The sequence below is a fragment of the Balaenoptera acutorostrata genome, chromosome 12, assembly GCF_949987535.1.
Source record: "Balaenoptera acutorostrata chromosome 12, mBalAcu1.1, whole genome shotgun sequence".
Classification (NCBI taxonomy): domain Eukaryota; kingdom Metazoa; phylum Chordata; class Mammalia; order Artiodactyla; family Balaenopteridae; genus Balaenoptera; species Balaenoptera acutorostrata.
This window is the reverse complement of record NC_080075.1, coordinates 72560122-72583476: the sequence shown is the minus strand read 5'-3', so window position 1 is coordinate 72583476 and position 23355 is coordinate 72560122. Positions and strand designations below refer to the sequence as shown.

The 23355-nt window shown below is 41.3% G+C and overlaps 2 protein-coding genes across 5 annotated transcripts in view; both read left to right on the top strand.

Moving 5' to 3' along the window:
• The window catches only part of C12H2orf16 (chromosome 12 C2orf16 homolog), a 33435-nt gene extending 27503 nt beyond the window's left edge, over positions 1-5932 (top strand). The window contains exons 8-9 of the mRNA XM_057557897.1: positions 33-2177; positions 3549-5932. Coding sequence (XP_057413880.1) covers positions 33-2177; positions 3549-5932 — 4529 coding nt within the window. The remainder of the gene's footprint in view (positions 1-32; positions 2178-3548) is intronic.
• Positions 5933-6439: 507 nt separating this feature from the next.
• ZNF512 (zinc finger protein 512) overlaps positions 6440-23355 on the top strand; it is a 34397-nt gene continuing 17481 nt past the window's right edge. Inside the window, exons 1-9 of one of the 4 annotated variants that reach the window (XM_007191348.2) lie at positions 6440-6572; positions 7094-7152; positions 17307-17491; positions 18599-18694; positions 19294-19377; positions 20036-20160; positions 20700-20786; positions 21200-21298; positions 21889-22056. In XM_007191348.2, the coding sequence (XP_007191410.1) occupies positions 6543-6572; positions 7094-7152; positions 17307-17491; positions 18599-18694; positions 19294-19377; positions 20036-20160; positions 20700-20786; positions 21200-21298; positions 21889-22056 (933 nt within the window). In that variant the 5' untranslated portion in view covers positions 6440-6542. Of the gene's footprint in view, positions 6573-7093; positions 7153-17303; positions 17492-18598; positions 18695-19293; positions 19378-20035; positions 20161-20699; positions 20787-21199; positions 21299-21888; positions 22057-23355 lie in introns of all 4 variants that reach the window. The other 3 variants (XM_007191347.2, XM_007191349.2, XM_007191350.2) reach the window with 3 other exon arrangements.

Genomic DNA, 23355 nt, shown 5'->3' with positions numbered 1-23355 from the left:
TGTGAAGTCCAAATCTGCGCCACCATTGCAAGGTGTGAAATCTTCTGAGTTGATACTGGGGACAAAGCTTCAAAAAGTGAAATCAGTGGAATTCAAGTCGGGTCCACAGTTGGAAGATACGAAATCTTCCAAATTAATCACAGATATAAAGCTTCAAGATGTAAAATCTACGAATTTCAGGTCTGGACCAAACTTGCAGGGTATTAAATCATCTGAAGTTATCCCAAGGGAAAAGCTTCAAGGTGTGAAGTCTGTAGAACTGAAACGTAGTCCAAAGTTACAAGGTGAGAAATCTTCTGATTTGACTCTGGGGAGGAAGTTTCCAGGTGTGAAATCTGTAGAGTTGGACTCAGGCCCACACTTACAAGATATGAAGTGTTCTGAGCTGATCATGGGTATAAAGCTTCCAGATGTAAAATCTAAGCGGTTAAGTTCTAGACCACACTTTCAAGTTATGAAATCTTCTGAAGTGATCCCAGGGACAAAGCTTCAGAAAGCGAAATCGGTGTTCAACTCTGGACCAGAGACACAAAGTAAAAAATTTTCTGAGTTGATTCAAGAGACAAAGCTTCAAGATGTGAAATCCTTAGAGTTTAACTGTGGACTGAAGTTACAAGGTGGGAAATCTGATTTAACCCAGAGGAGGAAGCTTCAAGGTGTGAAATCAGTGGAGTTCAACCCTGGACCACAGAGACAGGGTGAGAAATCTGATTTGATGCTAGAGTGGAGGCTTCAAGATTTGAAATCTGTTGTTCCATGGTTGCAAGGTGTGACATCTTCAGAGTTAACACCAGAGACAAAGCTTCAAAGTGGAGAATCTGTGGAGTTCACCACCAGGCCAGTGTGGCAAGATATGAAACCTTTTGAATTGACTCTTGGTACAAAGGTACAAGATGTGAAATCTTTGGGGTTTAAATCAGCTCCACAGTTACAAGACAGGAAATTGTCTATGTTGACACCAGAGGCACACCTTCAAGGTGTGAAATCTATGGAATTCAACCCTGAGGCAAAATTGCAAGGTGCAAAATCTTCTGAACATATAAAGCTTCAATTAATGAACTCTACAGAGGTCAACCCTGGTCTAGAATTTCAGGTTGCAAAACCCTCTGAGTTGGCCTTGGAATCAAAGATTCATAGTGGAATATTGTCTGAGATCAGTGGTAGAAAGCAGTGGCAAGATGAGAAATCTTATAAGTTGAATCCATGGCCAGAACTTCAAAGTGTAAAAGTCATGGTGTTCAATCCTGGGACACATTCGCAACATATAAAATCTTCAGAATTATGCAAAGGGACAAAGCTTCAAGATGTGAAATCTTTGGGATTCAATCCTGACCAACAGTTGCAAGATGTGAAATATTCTGATTTTTGTCTGGGAACAAGGCTTCAAGGTATTCAATATTTTGAGTTCAATCCTGGACCACAGTTGCAAGAGGTAAAATCTGAGTTGAGCACAGAAATGAAGCTTCCAGATGAGCAATTTCTGGAATTCAAGCATAAGCCTAAATTACAAGGTGGGAAATGCTCTGAACAGAATCCAGGGCCACAGCGTCAGTGTATAAATTATATGCCATTCAACACTGGGTCACAGGTGCAAGATATAAAGTCTTCTGGGTTGAATCCTAGTCCAGAGCTTCAAGGTAGAAAATCTAAAGTGCTCTGCATTGGGCCTTATTTGCAAGGTGTGAATTCTTCTGCATTCATTTCAGAACCAAAACTTCAGTGTGTAAATTCTACTGGATGCAACCCTGGGCCACATTTGCAAGGCACAAACTCTTCTGAATTAAATTCCGTTTCAAAACTTCAAGGTATGAATTCTTCTAAGTTAAATTCAGGGGCAGAGATTCAAAGTGAGACATCTATGGTGTTCAACCCTGGACCACACTGCCAAGGTCTGAAATCTGAATTGGGTCCAGGGTCAAAGTTTCTAAGTGTAGCACCCACAGAATGCAATCCTGGGCCACAGATACAGTGTGCAAAGTCTTTTGAATTGAATCCAGAGCCAAAATTACAATGTTTAGATTCTATGGGGTGCCAACATGGACCACCCTTGCAAGGAGCAAAATCTTTTGAGTTGACTTCGGGGAAAACATGTCAAGATATGGGATCTGAGGCGAATCCAGGCACAGAGAATCAATGTGAGACATCTATGGTGTTCAATCCTGGACCACATTGCCAAGGTCAGAAATCTGAATTGAGTCCAGAGTCAAAGTTTCTAAGTGTAGCACCTACAGAATGCTACCCTGGGCCACAGATGCAGTGTGCAAATTTTTCTGAGTTGAATCCAGAGCCAAAATTACAATGTTTAAATTCTATGGGTTGCAAATGTGGGCCACGCTTGCAAAGTGTAAAATCTCTTGAGTTAACTTCAGGGACAAAATGTAAAGGTATGAGATCTTCTGATTTGAATCTGGGGCCAGAACTTCAAGGTATAAAATCTATTATGTTCAGTCCTGTGCAGCATTTACACGATGTAAAATGTGAATTGACTCCAGGGACAAAGTCTCAAGGTATAATCTCAACAAAGTTCAACTCTGGCGCACAGTTGCAAGGTGTGAGTTCTACTGGGTTGAATTCAGGGTCAGAACTTCAATACATAAATTCTATAAAGTCTAATCCAGGGCCACAGATGCAAGGCATGAAACCCTCTGAAATGAACCCCGGGCCAGAGTCTCATGGTACAAAATCTATGTTGTTCAACCCCGAACCACATTTGCAAGATGTGAAATCTTCTGAGTTAACTCCAGACACAAAGTTTCCAGAAGTCCAATTTTTGGTGAACCACCTTGGGGAAGAGCAACACGTTGTGCAGTCTGTGTTCACTTTGGGCCCTCAGTTAAATGGTATGAAACCTATGTTATTTTTACCAGAGCAACTTCTTGAAGATATGAAGTCTGTGAAGATGAACAAAGAGCCATTGCTCTGTGGTACAAATTCTACGAAATTGATTTCAGACTTTGAGCTGCAGAACTTGAAATGGAATGTGTTTGCACTAGAGCCACGTTTTCAAAAAGTGAAATCTGTGGAGTTAAATCCAGAGCCACATCCTCCAGGTATGAATTCTGAGGAGTTGCCTTCACACCTCAGGCCGCAGAGTGTAAGATCTGTGGTGTTTGCACCAGCGCCATGTTTTCAGGATGGGAAATCTCTGGAGTTGAAACTGGAGCCACAACCTCAAGATGTGAATTCTAAGAAATCGATTTCTTGCCTCAGGCAGAAATCTGTAGTGTCTGTATCAGCGCCATGTTCTCAAGATGTGAAATCTATGAAGTCAAACCTATTGCTACAACCTCAAAGTGTGAATTCTTTAGGGTCATCATCATGCCTCAGGTCACAATGTGTTAAATCTGAGGTCTTTGCACCACAGCCATGTCTTCAAAATGTGAAATCTGTAGAGTTGACACCAGGGTCCCAACAACAAGGTATGAATTGCCAAGAGTTGACTTCAGGATTGCAAGGTATGAAATCAGTAGTGTCAGCACCAGAGTCAACTAAGAAGTTCATACCAGGACCAATGTTGACTAGTGTCAAATTTTCAAATTTGTCTCCAGAATCACAGCAACAAGGTGTGAAATATTTGGCGTCTACTCCAGAACCAAAGTTGCAAAGCATAAAACATGTAAAATCTAGGATCTTCCAGGCAGGATCAGGGGCTCGAAGAGGCCTTACCTGGCCTGTCCTGGGCAGGCGACGGAATGTCTGGGAGAGTCGCTCCTGGAGGCAGCGACTACCTAGAAAATACCTCTCCAGTATGCTAACGCTGGGGAATGTCTTGGGGACCAGCATGGAAAGGAAGCTTTATTCTCAAACATCTTTAACAGAAAGAGCCACTGCAGATACCTGTCAATCTATTCAGAATTTATTTGGGGTTCCAGTTGAATTGATGGAATTTTCCCAGAGTCTGCTTGAGAAGGGTCAAGGTACTATTTCTCAGCCTTCAGTGGTCAAAAACTACATTCAGAGACATACTTCATGCCATGGTCATGAGAAAAGAATGGCCTTAAGGGTGTGGACACGTGGCTCCATGTCCTCCATAATACAGCACTACTCTGGCACTAGAGTGAGAATAAAGAAAACAAACTCAAAGCCCTGTGATATATCCCAGGAAGTCATTCAGCACATGCCTGTTTCATGTACAGGGCGTCAGCTTCCTGCCCCAGCAAAGTCAGAGTCTTCCTTCAACGTATTTTTTGCTAGGAGAGATTCTGTTCCAGTGGAAGAGAGTGAGAACTCACGGAGTGATTCACAGACAAGGATTTTTGAGTCCCAACACTCCCTCAAGCCAAGTTATCTTCCCCAGGCCAAGTCTGACTTCTCAGAACAGTTCCAGCTTCTACAAGATCTGCAGCTAAAAATAGCAGCAAAACTGTTAAGGAGTCAAATACCTCCCAACGTACCTCCACCTTTAGCTTCAGGTCTGGTTCTAAAATACCCTATCTGCCTACAGTGTGGCCGATGTTCAGGATTTAATTGCTGCCATAAATTACAGGGCACTTTTGGAACTTACCTTCTTATCTATCCACAGCTTCACCTTGTAAGAACTCCTGAAGGCCATGGAGAGATCAGGTTGCGTCTTGGCTTTAGGTTGCAAACTGGGAAAAGACCCCAAGTCCCAAAGTATCATAGACGAGATAGACCCATCACACCAAGGAGCCTTAGATCAACATCACTAAGGAAAGCTAAAGGCTATACTCAAGCTTCCAAGAGTCCTACTTCTACAATAGATTTCCAGTCTGGGTCTTCCCAGTGTCCTGCTCCTATACAAGTCCATATCAGGCGAAGGCAAGGTGGCAGCCCTGGCCTAGTAGAAAAGACAGAAATTAGAGAGCCTGGACACTATGAATTCACTGAAGTTCACTCTCTATCAGAGAGTGACTCTGAAAGCAATCAGGATGAAAAGTGGGCTCCTAATTTCTCTAAGGAATTACCAAGCCAGTTAAGAAGGAAGATGAGTGGAGCGTCTCAGACAACTACCGCCTCTTTAAAAAGACAACCTAAGAAATCCTCCCAACCAAAATTCATTCAACTCCTTTTTCAGGGCCTAAAGCAGGCATTCCAAACAGCACACAGAATTATGGCTTTGGTTGGGCAGAAGCCTGAGGACAGGACAAGGCCAGACTATTTCTGGTCAAGCAAAAACTACCTTCCAAAGCAAAGAGCCAGAGACTATTGCTTATCAAGAGATATCAAAAGACACAGGATGCCAACTCTCAAGCTAAGGTCAACAGACCCAACCATTAAGGAGGAGAGCACACTGTGGGGAGAAACAGACCAATTCAGATCAGCTCAACAACCAACAGGAAATAGCTCTTTCCAACCCAGACCTATACAACTGCCCAAGCCCATAGTTTCCCAAAGAAGTACCACTCTCAAAAACACCTCAAGCAGCCAGCCTTTGGGTCCTGTTCAAAATGAGAGTAATAGCAGAGCTAAGAAAAACTTTAACAGAAATGAAATCTCTAGCCAGGAGTCCAAGAACTCCAAACCAGGAACCAGAGTTCACGCTGGAGGGAGACCCTTACATGGTTCCCCTATAAAGAGAACCTCACACAGTCACCTTAAAGAAAAGTCCACACACAAGGAACGAAACCACCACAGCTTCTGTAGGGAAAGAACCCCATGGAATTCTTCTGGAAGGAGCCAATATAGTCCCTCTGAGAGGGGCCACCGAAGTGCCTCTGAGAGGAGCCATCGCAGTCCCTCTGAGAAGAGCCACCACAGGGCCTCTGAGAGGAGATGTCGCAGTCCCTCTGAGAGGAGAGGACACAGCGCTTCTGAGAGGAGCCACCAAAGTCCCCTCAAGGAGAGACTCAAGCACAGCTCACCTAGGGAGAGGCCCAGATATAGTTTGGGTAAAGATTTCAGGAGTAACTCAAACATGTCTCCTAGAGACCACACCAAAAAACCCCAAAGGAGGGCAAGTTTGGAGGCCTGACGCTAGAAGATAGAAAGAGACCCGCCCCAGTTATTCGTTGCCTCGCTCAAGTCTCCACCAAGTTGCCTTTTCCTAGCTTCTTTCCTGCTCAGCCACTGGCTTCCACTTCCTGCACCCTCAGCAATGAAAGAGCTTCTACTTCTCTCTACCTGAGGGGAGGGAGGGAGGGAAGGCGGGAATGGCTCTGTCATTTGCCTAAGATAAATAAACGGGTAATAATTGACCTTCCTGTGCACCTAGAAAGACCACTCGTCGTGCCCGGTGGAGCATGGGGGCGTGGAGGGGCAGGAGAGGTAGTGCAAACGGAGGGAACGAGACGGACGGACTCCGAGGCCAAGCAGAGGCTCCAACCCCCAACCCCCAGTTTCCCGGGTCCCACAGCGCACTCCCGGGGCGGGGTCTCAGAGGAAGTGTGTGTGGGGCGGGGGTGTGGGGGCCTGGTCACGTGACTCGCCCTGCCGCAGCCCCCTCGGAAGCTGAGAGGCGGAAGTAGACGTTCGACACGGGGCTCGCGGCGCCGACTCCACATCCGGGAGCGGAGAGGAGAGCGGAAGTGGCGTTGATCTGGCCGGAGCCCTTGGGTGAATTTGTTAGGCGTGGAGAGGGAGTGATGTCTTCCAGACTCGGTGCAGTGCCCGCCGTGAGTTTCCCGGTTTGACCGTTACGCTTTAGGGGTAGCGCTGTCGAGCCCGCCACACGCGGTCCCTCGCTTTTGTCCCCTGCTCAGAGTTGGTTTTATCAGAGCCCATCGCAGGCCCCACCCTTCTAGGTCAGATATACCAGCCCCCTCGTTTTTCCCCCGACTTCTGCTGCCCGATCCCCACCCCCTTGGACTCAGTTCCCCGTCATATTGCCGTTAGTCTCCATTCTTTCTACATCCCCAGTGCCTCCCATATCCGTTGTCCTCGCTTTCTGTCTCCCTTTTAGAGCCTCTTTCTAGGACAGGGCTTTGAGAATGGGGGAGATGAAGGCTCTAGTGTTGTCACCTGTCTTGACCCTGTAGGAAGATAGGGCGGCACATTTTTCGTAAAAAGTCTTGCCTTCTTCCGTTTGAGGGAGTAGCCCCGGGAGAGCTTCATTTCTTGGCACAGGGGGATTCGTCTTTTTGTGGTCAAGGTTCAGAGGCCCCTAGCATTTACTCATGTGCTTGCAATTTGCTAGACCCCGGGACCCACATCCTTTAAGCAGCAGAGGAGCACGAGGATCGTGGGAGCTAAGAAGTAAGTGAGGTTTTGTGCGATCCATTTATAATTGTGTCGCCAGCGCTGTCCAATAGAACTTCCCGTGATGATGAAAATGTTGTGTATCCGCACTGTCCAGTACTGTAGCCACTAGCCACGTATGACTGTTGAGCGCTTGAAATGTGGCTTATGTCAGTGAGGAGCTGAATTTTAAGTTGTATTTTAATTAATTTAAATAGCCACCTGTGACTAGTGGCCACCTGATTGGACAGTGCAAGTCTAATCCTAGTGTGGGGGAGGAAAACTTGGCTTCCAAAAAAAAAAAGTACGAATTATAAGAAAAATGGGATGTGTGACTCAGTGTAGCCGTGCATTTCTTTAGACATCAAATATGTACTCATGAATACATTGATGAACTTGGGAAGGACTGATAAAAATGACTGTAAGAAATTCTTATATTTTCAAACTACTTGGCTTCAAGACTGGTTTATTGTTTACTGAATGTGCTAAGCTTTTCCATATTTGTTAATACAAAAAAGATTCTTGCTAAGGAGGTACTCATTGGAAGGGATTAATTCATTCATACAATATTTACTAAATATCTGCTTTGTGCCAGCTCTGTGGTAGGTTAGATACACAGACGTGAAAAACACACACCTAACAGTCTAACCGATTTAGGCAAGGAGATCCACACAATACAGTGTAAAGAAATGTTTTTAAACACGAATTTAATATAGCCTTTTGGGAAGGGGAGTGATATTTGGAAGGGAAGGGTTGCCAGAGCAAATCACTCCTAAACAGACTTGAAAGTCAAGGAATAATACAGTTAGTCAGAAGGAAAAGGGTTTTGTTTTGTTTTTTTGTTTTTTGTTTTTATTTTTCAGAAGAAAGAACAGAATGTGAATGGGTAAAAGTATTTAATGGAATAGCAAGTGGGTAATTGTTCAGAAAAGTAAAGATTAATGGGCCCTCATCTATTAATCAGAATCAGAATCATTGGGGTTAGGGCATCAGAATCCTTATTTTTAACTGGCCTCCTAGGACATTGTGAAGTTTGAGAATCCTCCATGAGAAATGAGACTAGAAGAGAGTAGAGAATGAAACCGTGGAAAACATCAGTATTTAAGGATTGGGTAGAATAAAAAAAGGCTGCAAAGGATACTGAGATGAACATAAAATACTTTTCTAACGAAATCTAAATATTTGCACCTAGAGAGTGAACTAGGGGCTCTTAAAAATTCTTGGTAGATCAGAAAGGAGTTGAAAATAGGTTAAACTTCTCATCTTTGTGATCAGAAGCCGAGACTGAAAGATAGTACCACACACAACAGGTTATTTTAAAATCACTACAATTATGATAGTTATTGTATGAGCCAAAGGCTTTTTCTTGTCATATTTATGGAAAGAGAAGTTTGAGATTAATCTGGTTTTTAACAAATACCTTCAAATACCCTGAGTTGATAGGTAGTGTAAAATACTTGAGAATTGTTTTTGTTGAGTCATTTAAAAATAAAAGAGAACTGGAGGGAGGGATTCCCTATCCACGTTGACTTAATCCCCAAGATGTTAAAACTGTTGATTTTTTTTCACTATACTCTTGCTTAGTCATGAGCAGGGAGGTCGGTATATCTGAGTCCTACACTGACAGCAAAGAAATTTCTTTGAGGACAGTTTCCTAAGAGGAGTCAGATGGGACTTGACTCTTAATGGCCTGTTGATACTATCAAGTCTTTCTAGTAGAGATTGTTCCCATTGTTTGGGATGGTGGGTTTTGGCCCTAGAGGACTGCCAGTTCCCACTAAATTTTTTTTTATAACTTCATTGAGGTATAATTGAAATACAGTAGACTGCATATATTTATACAATAAGTATATTGTATAAATATATAGATATATGTATACAGTATCTTCAGCTTTGACATAGGTAAGTACCCATGAAACACCATTTCGTGATGAATAGTGGTGTAAAACAATCAAGATAACATTTCCATCTCTCCCAAAAGTTTTTTCACATCCCTTTGCAATTCATTCCTCCCTCCACTCCTGTCCCCAGACACCCTCTGACCTGTTTTCTGTCACTGTACAGTGGTTTGCATGTTCTAGGATTTTCTATAAATGAAATCAGACATTGTGTCCTCTTTTTGCATGATTTCTTTCACTCAGAATAATGATTTTGAATGAAGAATAGTTTTTGTTGCTAAACAGAATTCCATTATGGATATAACATAGTTTGTTTAGCCATTTATCTTGAGGGACATTTGGGTTATTCTCAGTGTGGAGGTATTACAGTAAAACTGCTGTGAACATTCATGGGCAAGTCTCTGTGTGGAAAAATATTTTTGTTTCTTTTGATAAATACTTAACACAGTATTTATTTATTAAGATGGAATTTACCATCTTAGGTTGATTGGGTCCTATGTCAGGAGTATGTTTAACTTTTTAAGAAATTGTCAGTCTTCCAAATTGGCGGTATTATCATTCTTACCAGCAGTGTAGGAGAGTAAGTCTCTAATTTTAGCTAATTTAATGGGTGTATAATTGTGTTTCATTGTGGTTTTAATGAGCATTTTCCTGATGAATAGTGGTGTAAAACATCTGTTCATGTGCTTATTGGCCATTCATATATCTTTTTTTGTCAAGTGTCTGTTCATGTCTTTTGCCACCCAAAAAAAAAAAAATTATGTTTTGTCTCACCATTAAATTATATAATTTAATTTTTAAAAAATATTTTCTGAACACAGTTCTTTTGTTATATGTGTCCTGAATATTTCCTTGTCAGTGGTTTGCATTTCACTTTCTTAATGGTGTCTTTTGAAGAGCCAAAGTTTTAAATTTATCATTAAAAATAATAAAAATTTTATCATTTTTTTCCTTTTATGTTTCATTCTATTTGTATTCTATTTAAGAAAACTTTGCCATCCCTAATTGCAAAGATTTTTTCCTTTGCTTTCTTCCAGAAGTTTTATAGGTTTTACCTTCAGGCCTATGGCTCATTTAGAGTTAATTTTTATGTATGGTGTGTTATAAAGGTCAATATTAATTTCTTTCCATTTGTATATCCAGTTGTTGAAAAGACTATCCTTTCCTTGTTCAATTGCCTTGGCATCTTTGTTATAAATCAGTTGAACATGTATAGGTGTGGGTCTGTTTCTGGACTTTCATTATTCTCTCCCGTTAATGTATATGTCTGTCTTTTTGCCAATACTAAACTGTTTTGGTACTGTAGCATTAGAGTAAGTCCTGAAATCAGATAAGGTAAGTCATCTAACTTTGTTGTTTTTTTCAAGATTGTTTCAGCTATTATATTTTCTTGGCCTTTTTATATAAATTCTACAATCAGTTTGTTATTTCTATAAAAGGAAGCATGCTGGAGTATTGATTCGTATATGTATTGAATCTATAGGTCGATTTAGGGCGAACTGCCGTTTTAACAATATTGAATTTTCTGATTTATGAGCCTGTTATATTTTTCCATTTATTTAGGTCTTCAATTTCTCTCACCAGTGTGTTGTAGTTTTCATTGTAAAATTCTTGGATGGCTTTTCTTAGATTTGTTTCTAGGTTCCTAGATGTGTTCCTAGGTTGCTGTGTTTTTTGTTATTGTAAATGCTGTTATTTTTATAAGTTCATCTTCTAGTTGCTTGTTGCTAGTAGCTAAGAATACACTTTTTAAAAAAATATTTCATTTATTTATTTGGTTGTGCTGGGTCTTAGTTGCAGCAGGTGAGCTCCTTAGTTGCAGTTCGCAGGCTCCTTAGTTGCAGCACATGGGCTCCTTAGTTGTGGCATGTGAACTCTTAGTTGCGGCATGCATGCGGGATCTAGTTCCCTGTCCAGGGATCAAACCCGGGCCCCCTGCAATGGGAGCGTGGAGTCTTGACCACTGCGCCACCAGGGAAGTCCCACAATTGATTTTTGTATTTTAGCCTTGTATCCTGTCACTTGCTAAATTCATTTTTTTTAAATTTATTTATTTATTTATTTATTTTTTGGCTGTGTTGGGTCTTCGTTGCTGTGCTCGGGCTTTCTCTAGTTGCGGTGAGCGGGGGCTACTCTTCGTTGCGGTGTGCGGGCTTCTCATTGTGGTGGCTTCTCTTGTTGTGGAGCCCCGGCTCTAGGGCATGCAGGCTTCAGTAGTTGTGGCATGTGAGCTCAGTAGTTGTGGCTTGCGGGCTCTAGAGCACAGGCTTGGTAGTTGTGGCACACAGGCTTAGTTGCTCCGTGGCATGTGGGATCTTCCTGCACCAGGGATCGAACCCGTGTCCCCTGCACTGGCACGCGGACTCTTAACCACTGCACCACCAGGGAAGTCCCTCAATTCATTTTTTTTTTTTTTAAGTTTAATTTTTAAATTTATTTATGGCTGTGCTGGGTCTTCGTTTCTGCGCGAGGGCTTTCTCTAGTTGCGGCAAGTGGGGTCCACTCCTCATCGCGGTGCGCGGGCCTCTCATTATCGCGGCCTCTCTTGTTGCGGAGCACAGGCTCCAGACGCGCAGGCTCAGCAGTTGTGGCTCACGGGCCTAGTTGCTCCGCGGCATGTGGGATCCTCCCAGACCAGGGCTCGAACCCGTGTCCCCTGCACTGGCAGGCAGACTCTCAACCACTGTGCCACCAGGGAAGCCCCCATTTTTAATTCTAGTAATTATTTCATATATTTCCTGAGATTATCTTTGTAAACAAACTGAATAAAATCTGTGAAAAAAATCTGCAAGTAGGGGCAGTTTTACTTTTTTCCTTCTGATCTTTATGCCTCCAGTTTCTTCTTATGTCAGTTTGGTAAGCTGTATTTTTTAAGAAATTTGTTCATCTTAATTTGTCAGTTTTTTTGGCATAAAGTTTTTCGAAGTATTCTCATTATTTTAATGTCTGTATGATGTATAATAATAACCCCTATTTCATTTCTGACATTGGTTATTTGTGGTATCTTTGGCATCTTTTTTTCTTAATCAGTCTAGCTACAGTGTTGTCAATTTTGTGATCTTTTCAAAGAACCAGATTTTCTGTAATATCTGTTTCCTAATTTGTGAATTTCTCCTTTTTATTATGTTGTTCCTTCTATTTCTCTGGGCTTACTTTGCTCTTCTTTTTAAGGTACCTTAAGATGAAATCTTAACTCATCGATTTTAGATCTTCTTTTCTAACATAAGCATTTACAGCTTTAAGTTTCCTTGTAAGTACTGCTTTAGTTGCGTCCCACAAATTTTGTTATATATATTTTTGTTGTTATTCACTTAAAATATTTTTGAATTTCCCTTGTGATTTCATTTTTGACCCATGAATTATTTAGAATTGGATTCTTTAATTGCCAGATTTATTTTTTATTTTAGATACCTTGCTATTCTTGATTTCTAATTTAATTCTGATGTGGTCAGAGAACACATGTATGATTTTCATCTTTTTAAGTTTAAAGTTTATAGCCCAGTATATGATCTATCTTGTGAATGCACAGTGTGCTCTTGAAAAGAAAGTATATCCCATAGTGTTGGATGTAGTGTTCTATAAATGTCAACTACAGCAAGGTGGCTAATAGTGTAGTTCAGATCTTCTGTGTCTTTACTCAATTTTTGTCTAGTCTGTCAGTTCCTAAGAGGAGGAGGACTTAAAATTTCTGGTAAGATTGTAGAATTGTCTACTTTTCTTTTTCTATCAGTTTTGCTTTGTGTGCTTTGAGCCTCTATTGTTAGACACATGCAATGAGTAATTATGTCTTCCTGAGGATTTGTCATTTTAATTATTATGAAGTGTCCCTTTTTATCTCTGGTAATACTCTTTGTCTTGAAGTCTATTTTATCTGATATTAAAATGGCCACTCTAGCCTTCTTGTGTTTGCTGATGGCATGGTATAATTTTTTCATCCTTTTACTTCCAATCTACATACGTCTTTATATTTAAATAAAGTGTGCCTCTGTAGGCAGCATATACTAGGATATTGCTTTTTTATTTACTCTCTCAATCTCTGACTTTTTTTTTTTTTTTTTTTTTTAGAAGGGAGAATTTTTTTTTTTTTTTATAGCTACTTTATTTATTTATTTCTTTATTTTTGGCTGTGTTGGGTCTTCGGTTCGTGCGAGGGCTTTCTCTAGTTACGGCAAGTGGGGGCCACTCTTCATCGCGGTGCAGGGACCGCTCTTCATCGCGGTGCGCGGGCCTTTCACTATCGCGGCCCCTCCCGTTGCGGGGCACAGGCTCCAGACGCGCAGGCTCAGTAGTTGTGGCTCACGGGCCCAGCTGCTCCGTGGCATGTGGGATCTTCCCAGACCAGGGCTCGAACCCGTGTCCCCTGCATTAGCAGGCGGATTCTCAACCACTGCGCCACCAGGGAAGCCCCAATCTCTGACTTTTAACTGGAGTATTTAGACCGTAAACATTTAAATTAATTGCATGATTGGATTTAGGTCTACCATTTAATTATTTGTTCTCTCTACTCTGTTTTTTGTTCCTCTGTACCTTCTTTTGGATTATTTAAATGTTTAGTGTGCCATTTTAATTTATCTATTTGATTTTGGCTCTCTCTCCTACTCCCCCCTCCTTTTTTTTTTCCTTTGAGGGGGTGGTTTGGTAGTGGTTGCTCTAGGAATTACAATATACATACCTACCCTTTCATCATCTACTTAGAGTTAAAATACTACCACTTTGCTTAAATGTAGAAGCCTTAGACCGTATAGATTCCTTTAACCCCCTACCTGCTGACCATTAAATTATAGCTGTCATATATGTTACATCTACATTTATTGAAAACCTTACCAGATAATGTTAAAATTTTGCTTTAAAGAGTTTTTAATATTTACCTGGCTGTTTGCCATTTCTCTTGCTCTTTCTTCATTCTTAAAAATCCAAATTTCTCTCTGGTGTCATTTTTCCTTCAGCTGGAATTATTTCCCTTAGCACTTTTCATAGAGCAGTCTGCTGACAACAAATTTTCTTAGTTTTTCTTCATCTGAAGAAATATTCCTAAAGGCTGTTTTCACTGAATATGGAATTTTGGATTGATAAATCTTTTCTCTCAGGATTTTAAAGATGTTGTTGTGCTGTCTTGTCCTTGGTTTCTGTTGAGAAATTCACGATCATTTGAATCATTGTTCTCCGTATGTAATATGTCATTTTTTTCTACCTGCTTTCTGGATTTTTAAAAAATCTTCAGTTTTAAACAGTTTCATTAAGATATATCTAGGTGTGTTTTTCTATTGAGTGTTTGTTGAGCTCCTTAAATCTGTAAATTTAAGTTTTTCATTAAATTTGGGGGATTTTTCCACCATTATTTTTTTCAAAAATTTTTCCTCAATCTCTCTTTCCTCTTCTTCTGGGACTACAACTACGCTTAAGTTAGATCTTTTGATATTGACACCACAGCTTGTTGGGACTTTGTTGACTGTTTTTCAGTCTTTTGTCCTCTTTGTTCTTCAGATTGGATAATTTCTATTGATCTGTCTTCAAGTTCATAGATTCTTTCCTCTGCCGTCTCCAGTCTATTACTAGCCCATCCAGTGAGTTTTTATTTTCTTTGTTATTTTTTAGTTTTAAAATTAATTTGTTCTTTTTTATGATTTCTATTTTTCTGCTGATAATTCCTACATTTTCCTTCATTTCCAGTGTGTTTTCCTTTCTATCGTGGAGCATAGTTATAATAGCTGCTTTAAAGGCTTTGATAGTTCCAATATCTGCATCATCTTCCAACATCTGTTTATCATCTGTCCTTTGAGAATTGCTCACATTTTCCTGGTTCTTTGTGAATTGCATAATTTTGGAATTTATTCTCAAGATTGTGAATGTTATTTGTGTAGACCGTGGGTCTTTTTAGGATCTTCTGGGGATTGTTGCTGTTTTTATTTTAGCAGGTAACCTGTTTAGGTTCAGACCATAAATTCTGTCCTACTTTCTGAAGGCATTGGTTCAGTGGAACTGAGGTTCCATTCTTTTGAGTCTTTTCTATGATGGTTTAGAGCTCAGGGGTTAGTTTGAGACTTTTTCAGGTTTTTCAAATCTTGTTTCAGTTCTCCAAGCTTTTGATACATTGGTTTGGATCTGTCTCACAATAGTAGCTCAGGGGTTAGGCTGAGACTTGTGTAGTTTGTTTAAATCTATTTCACTTTCAGAGTCTTCGCTAAGCTGGTTTGGGTATGCTCCACACATACATAGCTCAGATTAAGCTGTGATTTGTGTGGATTTGTACACAGAAATATGAGGTCACCTTCTTTGCCTGTCTCTTCTCCATGATTCCCCCACATTCTCTAGTCTATAGAGACCCCTTTTCCTGGTTTCTAAGGCCAGAAAGATGGAGTTTCTATGAGAATTTAGGCTGCCCATGCTGGTCTGTGAGTGGGGGCCACCCTTGTTGCAAAGCTGCATGTGAGAGAAAAAAAAAAACTGGGAAACATACCCCATGTGGCTCACTTCTCCCAGTTTTAACTCTTCTCCACAATCCACCTGCTTTTGTTTACTTTTTGAGGTCCAGAGTTTTTAGTTGTAATCAGCAAGAGGAATGGGCCGTAGTGGGTGTATGCCACTGTGCCGGAACCAGGACATCTCTGTATTAAATTTGTAATGTTGGACCTCAGGTACAGAGCTGAGAATCATTTTTCCCTTTTTGTAGCATACTGACTTTGTAAGTCCCTGTTATTTTTTGTTTTCCCTATCCCCACATCCATCCCCTTCCTCCCAGAGACAACCATACTAACAAGTTTGATATTTGTCCTTAAATATTTATGAGTCCTTATAAAATAGCTAGTGCTGTTTACTTGTGTAATTGTTTTTAATTTACTGAATTGACATTGTACTGTACATCTTGTTCTGTTCTTTTTTTTAATTAAACAGTATGCTTTTTAGTTATGTTCGTATCTCTAGATGTGTAGAAATGGTTTATTGCTTCTAACAACTGCGTAATATTCCTTAGCAGGCATCTATCACATTTTACTTTTATTTATTCCTAAGAATGGTCACCTTTGTTACTTCCAACTACGTGCTACCACAGACCTCTATGTGTAATTGTTACCAACCCTACCTCTAAAGTGTTGTCTTGAATCTGTCAGTTTATCATCTCTACTACGAAACCTTAGTTCAAGTTCAAGCTTTCATCATCTCTTTTTTTTTTTTTTTAATTAATTTATTTATTTATTTATTTATGGCTGTGTTGGGTCTTCGTTTCTGTGCGAGGGCTTTCTCTAGTTGCGGCGAGCGGGGGCCACTCCTCATCGCGGTGCGCGGGCCTCTCACTATCGCGGCCTCTCTTGTTGCGGAGCACAGGCTCCAGATGCGCAGGCTCAGTAGTTGTGGCTCATGGGCCTAGTCGCTCCGCGGCATGTGGGATCTTCCCAGACCAGGGCTCGAACCCATGTCCCCTGCATTGGCAGGCAGATTCTCAACCACTGCGCCACCAGGGAAGCCCTTTCATCATCTCTTATCCATACTGTTGCAATAAGCTGCTAGCTCTTCTCCTTTCTTTCACTCATCCTCCATGGGTCATCTTTCATACAGCATCCAGAGTGACCTTTCTAAACCATAAATCTACGGCAAGCCTCACACAGTTAGTTAGCTGGAAGAGGAATGTCTCAGAGATCCTTGGACTACACTTTGAGAACTGCTGCTCTACCACACTTTGAGCCATCTAGAAGATACTTTGTCACTACTCAGTAATGTTTGTTGACTACATACTGACTTGTCTTAGATTTAGAAATTTGGGTCCAGCCGTATACCAGACTTCTGGCCAGCTTAACTCAGACAAGATAGCGCCCTTCCTTTAGCTATGGGATCTAAGTATCAAGTTGCCTAAGCAAGACAGGGTGCCCTGACATCAAAGTGTAGTGGTTACGGTCCCTCTGCCAGAGAAATAGGGAGGCCTGGACATACCTGCTTACAGATCCAGGGGATCTTCTGAAGGGTCATGGAACACCCTATTTTACTACTTTCTTTTCATTGATGGATTTAGGAAGGAATGCCTACTTGGGCTATAGAATGATCATTTATGTGGACTGCTTATGCTTTCTGATTATAGTGAAGTATAATAATAATTATATGTATTGTACTCGGTCAACTATTTTAATTGTTAGAAAATTACAATCTAAATTGTTTTTATTATCAGGTTTCTTCGTTTTTTGCACAGGTAACCAACTTGATTATCTTCTTACGATGTAATGTAAGTAATAGAAACTTTACTCCAGACCCTCCTTTGTGGTATTTATCTTTGTGTCGTGTTAGTAGCAGGACCCAGTGCTCCATAAAGGATAATAGTTTCCAGTACACTATCCCTCACGATGACTCCTTAAGCGGCTCATCATCTGCTTCTTCTTGTGAACCGGTGAGTGATTTTCCAGCCTCCTTCCGAAAGTCTACCTACTGGATGAAGATGAGAAGGATCAAGCCAGCTGCTACTTCCCATGTTGAAGGTATTAATATCAGTATCTTATTCCAAAGACAGGGAAGTCTCTAAAGTTATATCTGAGGTAGCTGTTGTAAATGGCTCTTCAAGTATTAAGTACCACATATGTGTTCGTTATTAGTGGTTGAATTTTTCTTTTTTTTTTTTTTTGGCCGTGCCACTCGGCTTGTGGTATCTCAGTTCCCCAACCAGGGATTGAACCTGGGCCATGGCAGTGAAAGCACCAAGTCCTAACCAGTGGACCGCCAGGGAAGTCCCCAGAAATTTTTTTTAAGGTGTTAGGCTGTCATATACTGTTAGCTTCATGAACTGTCCCTCTGTTTTACTGAGTGAAATTCTGCTGATCTTACTCCTCTAGGTTATATGGTATAGCCTTTCCTCTTCATACGAATTGAACTTTCTTTCCCATTGCTCTAGTTTGATCCTCTGTTGAGGGTTTAGGGGCTAGTGTAATGATTATTCTAAGTGGAATTTATTAGTGGTTATAGTCTGAAAGGTTCTTAGTAGCCCTTTATCTTAAACAGTTAGCCTCAAATCAGGATCAAACAAATCACACTGCCTGAAGGATCTTATTTTTCGTAGGGAACAGTTGATCACTTGGGATGGAGAACAGTACAAAAGGAAAAGGGGGGGCTTCCCTGGTGGCGCAGTGGTTAAGAATCTGCCTGCCAATGCAGGGCACACAGGTTCGAGCCCTGGTCTGGGAAGATCCCACATGTCGCGGAGCAACCGGGCCCGTGAGCCACAGCTACTGAGCCTGTGCGTCTGGAGCCTGTGCTCCACAACGGGAGAGGCCGTGACAGGGAGAGGCCCGCGCACCGCGATGAAGAGTGGCCCCCGCTCTCCGCAACTAGAGAAAGCCCTCGCACAGAAACGAAGACCCAACACAGCAATAAATAAATAAATAAATTTACAAAAGGAAAAGGGGAGGTTGAGTCAGTTAATGAAAAGTTATACCAACTTCCCTAAAAATGTTACAGACACTTCTGTAAGACCTGTGCTTGCTGATAATCTTTCCCTTTGGTGGTCTTGTGATCGATGATTTGAAGGCGGGCGTAGATGTTCTCGTATAAACCATACTGAGATTTTGTTTTGTTTTCCTATGTTATTTCAGGGTCAGGTGGAGTATCAGCCAAAGGAAAAAGGAAGCCCAGGCAGGAAGAAGATGAAGACTATCGAGAATTTCCTCAGAAGAAGCATAAGCTTTATGGTAAGGGAGTAATTTTGCTAATTCTTTTTCACTGCGTGCCTGGGCTTTATTCTCTGAAGGTGAAAGGGAGAGGGACCTTAGATTTTGGCCCTTAAGCACTTTTGAGCCCTTTGAATTTTTTGGCAAGGAATGGCCTCCATCCTGCCTTTTTTTTTTTTTTTTTAATTTTGGCTGCGCTGGATCTTTGTTGCGGCACACGGGCTTCTCTAGTTGTGGCGTACGGGCTCTCTAGTTGTGGCGCACGGGCTTCTCTGGTTGAGGCTCACGGGCTCTAGAGCTTGCAGGCTCAGTAGTTGTAGTGCGCGGGCTCTCTAGTTGCAGCGTGTAGGCTTAGTTGCGGTATGTGGGATCTTAGTTCCCTGACCAGCGATTGAACCCGGGCCCCTTGCATTGGGAGCACGGAGTCTTAACCACTGGATCACCAGGGAAGTCCCCCCATCCTGCCTTATTTTACCGTTTTCTTCTGTCATGATTTAAGGGAGTCATTTGGTTGAGGGAGTGGGGCCTAGGGTGTTGAGAAGAGGAGGAAAGAGATTTTGGTGCTAGAGAGGGGTCAGCAAAGGTGATATGTTGGGCTTCAAGTTTCTGTCTTGCGTCAGGGAGGAAGCAACGGCCTAAAACTCAGCCTAATCCCAAAGCCCAGCCTCGTCGTATTCGGAAGGAACCACCAGCTTATGCAGCAGGTATGCCTTCTGTCGGAAGCTTTGTGAGATCTGGTTCTCTCATTCTGTCTTTTTTGTTGTTGTTGGTAAAGGAATGATGTACCAAAGCATTTTTTTAGGGAGGCACTTATTAAGCGCATGGCTTTGGAGGTCAGTCACGTTTGTTCAAGTTTTGGCTCTTCATTAATTTTTTGACCTGCCTCTTAATTTCTGCAAACTTCAGTTTCCTTGTCTCTAAATAGGAATAATAAAGGCAGTCAGAATTGTTGTGAAAATTAAATGGGATAAAAACATTTAACAAAGTCTCAGGCACATAGGAAACACTTGGCAAACTGATTGTTATATATCTCAGTATCCCATTCTTATATGCTACTATGAAAAATATTACCCATTGACAGTTATACGTCAGTAAAACTGGGAAAAAAATTATTGCTCATTTCTTTAAGCCACTGGGCTTTGGAGTGGTTGTTGGATGGTTTTGATCGTGGGGAATTGAGTAGGAGTTTCAGAAACTCTTCACTGCCTGAAAAAAATTATTTCTGGAAGTTATATATAGCAAGAATCTTTCCCCCAGGAAGAGGAAAAGCCACTTTATGATACTTTTCCTAAAATCTGGGATTGTGCTTTTTGTTTCTGGAGAATACTGCAAATTGTAAGTGTTCCTTTCTCTCCTTTGTAGGCAGTTTAGAGGAGCAGTGGTACTTAGAAATTGTGGATAAAGGCAGTGTCTCCTGTCCTACCTGCCAGGCAGTGGGGAGAAAGACCATAGAGGGCTTAAAGAAACACATGGAAAACTGCAAACAGGTTAGATATTTTGTGGCGTTTCATAACTGTTATGACTTTTTACCCAAACTTTAAACCTCTGGCACTGCGTTGGATATGCTGATTATTGTGGAGAAGAGGCAGCATCGTGTCATAGAGAAAACATAGACTCTGGAGTCTGACAGACTTGGGTTTGAATCTTCATTCAGCTACTTACTAGTTGTGTCATTTAGCTTTCTGTGTGTGGACCTCAGTTTTCTCATTTATAAAGTAGAGATAGTTACTACCTTGTGTAGTCCATGAGAGGATAAAAAAGAAATATTACATGCTAAGTGTCTACCCCATTGCTTGGCAAATACTGGCACTCAGTAAATGGTAGTTCCTATTATTTTGAAAATGAATAGCCTTTACCTCTTTGCCCTTGAGGACATGACAATGAGCTTTTGGGATTTTGAGATTCATTGACTATTATAGAATTTGGGAAATAAAGGAGATACAGACCAGAGCAGTTGAATAGGACTTTGTGACATTCTATTTCTCTGTTGAACAGCCTGGCCCTGAGCAGTATTTTTCCCTTGTAGGAAATGTTCACTTGTCATCATTGTGGGAAACAACTTCGTTCACTGGCAGGGATGAAGTATCATGTCATGGCAAATCATAATAGCTTGGTAAGAGTGTCTTCTGTGCTATATGAGCCTATGTGGTATTTGGATGCCTTTACTTGGACGAGTGTAGATAAATCAGTGGAGATGGCTAAGGCTCTGGGACTTCATGGGGTGTTAAGTAAGAAGACCCTTTAGATAGAAGAGTTACACACAATGAAATTTGGATACATAGGTATTTGTGTTTAGGTTAGCCCAAAGGTTCATATCCTGGGAGGTAGAGGCTTTGAACTCTTAGTTCCTTTACATTCACTCCACTGTTTAGGAGAAGATGGAGAAAACCAGGAGTCAGACAACTTAGACTTCATGGGCATCAGCTTAGGTACTAGTCCAGTCCTTGATTCTCCTATGATAGAATTTTTTTTTTGTATCTGTCTTGTCCATGAGTCATTTGCCTGTTTGCTTCTCTTGCTTTCTAGCCCATCTTGAAGGCTGGAGATGAAATAGATGAGCCAAGTGAGAGGGAACGTCTCCGAACAGTTCTCAAGAGACTGGGAAAGCTGAGGTGTATGCGTGAGGTAAGAGCCCAAAGACAGCAACTCCTTCTGCCTGGAGTCTCAGGTCAATGTCTTTCTGTTATTCGCTTCCATGTCTCCTGCTTCTCCCTTACAGACCTGGTTTTGTGTCATCTTCCAGCATAAGAGCGACTTCTGTTTTTCAGGGTCTCCTGAGCTCATTAACAGTTCTTTATTTTCTTTCTCATCTCCAGAAATTTGTTCTCCCTTTTCCCTTTGTTTGAAGGAGTTTCTTTGTCATCCTTTCTTTAGTGTGATAAAGAGGATTGTAGTAACCTCATGTGAGGAACTTTGATATTGCTGGCTGTTTGATATTGGGGTGGAGTTGGATCATAGACCAAGGAGGAAGCTGTGACACAGACGAGGTATACAGTTCTAGTTTACTGATTGCTGACTAAATTGATTGAATATCATACTTGGTGGTAGATAGGACAGCAGTTGGGCCAGGGACAAGGAAGGGTTGTGCCAATGGGAAATGCTGGAGAGGGTCTAGTGATATCAGAGCGTCTGTTTGTATGATGTGGCTATTTGGAAGTTTAGAAATCATATAAAAATATGTAAGATTATAATATAGGCCTCTCTCCTTTGTTCAGAGTTGCTCTAGTAGCTTCACCAGCATCATGGGATATCTGTATCATGTCAGAAAATGTGGCAAAGGGGCTGCAGAGCTAGAGAAGATGACCCTGAAATGTCACCACTGTGGAAAGCCATATAGATCGAAGGCTGGACTTGCGTATCATCTGAGGTCAGAGCATGGGCCTGTGAGTACTGATTGCTTTCCAGACCCTGTTTGGGGATCTGTTCTGCAGTGACTGCTTGCCCCTGCATCTTTCCTACATCCTTGGTTCTTCATTTGTAGTCCCTTGTAATCTGAATGTTTTTGTTCTCTCTCTTCCTTGTTCTTTTGTGCTCTCCTGTCTGCTGTTTGATCATTATTAGGTTAAAGAAATCAAAGTTCATTGTATAGTCTGGGCAGAAGTAAACTCATTACTATATTTTTAAAGCTTAAGGCATTCTCCCTAAGCGAGAAATTTTGTGGGATTCTATCCAGCCGATTCCTCTATTCCAATTTTTTTGTCTTGACTTTTTCTTTTCCTGATTACATTTCTAGGCTCCCCCACCTCGTTTTTTTTTTTTAGCGTTAAGTTGCAAGATATAACTTACATATGGTAATTAATATTCACTCTTTTTAGTATACAGTTATAAGAGTTTTGACAAAAACATACAGTCATGTAATTACCACCATGATCAAGATATAGAACAATTTGATCATGCCCCCCAGATTCTTTTGTGTCCCTTTGTAGTCAGTTGTTCTTCCCATCCCCAGCCCCTGGCAACCACTGATCTATTTCCTGTCCCTATAGTTTTGCCTTTTTGGAATGTCATATAAATGGAATCATACAGTATATACCCTCTTGAGTCTGGCTTCTTTCACTTAGCATAATGCATTTGTGATTCATCCATGTGTTGCATGGATCATTAGTTTATTCCTTTTTGTTTCAGTCTAGGATTCCATTGTATGGATATTTCACAATTTATCCATTCACCAGTTGAAGAGCATTTGAGTCGTTTCTAGTTTTTGGCAGTTTTGAATAAGCTGCTATAAATATTTACATAAAGGTTTTTGTGTGAAAATAAGTTTTGTTTTTGTTTTTTTTTAAATTAATTAATTTATTTCTTTTGGCTGTGTTGGGTCTTCGTTTCTGTGCGAGGGCTTTCTCTAGTTGTGGCAAGCGGGGGCCACTCTTCATCGCGGTGCACGGGCCTCTCACTATCGCGGCCTCTCTTGTTGCAGAGCACAGGCTCCAGACGCGCAGGCTCAGTAGTTGTGGCTCACGGGCCTAGTTGCTCCGCGGCATGTGGGATCTTCCCAGGCCAGGGCTCGAACCCGTGTCCCCTGCATTGGCAGGCAGATTCTCAACCACTGCGCCACCAGGGAAGCCCTGAAAATAAGTTTTAATTTCTCTTGGGTAAATACTTAGGAATGGGATTGTTAGGTCATATGATAAGTGTATGTTTAACTTTGTAAGAAACTGCCAAACTGTTTTCCTAAGTGTCTG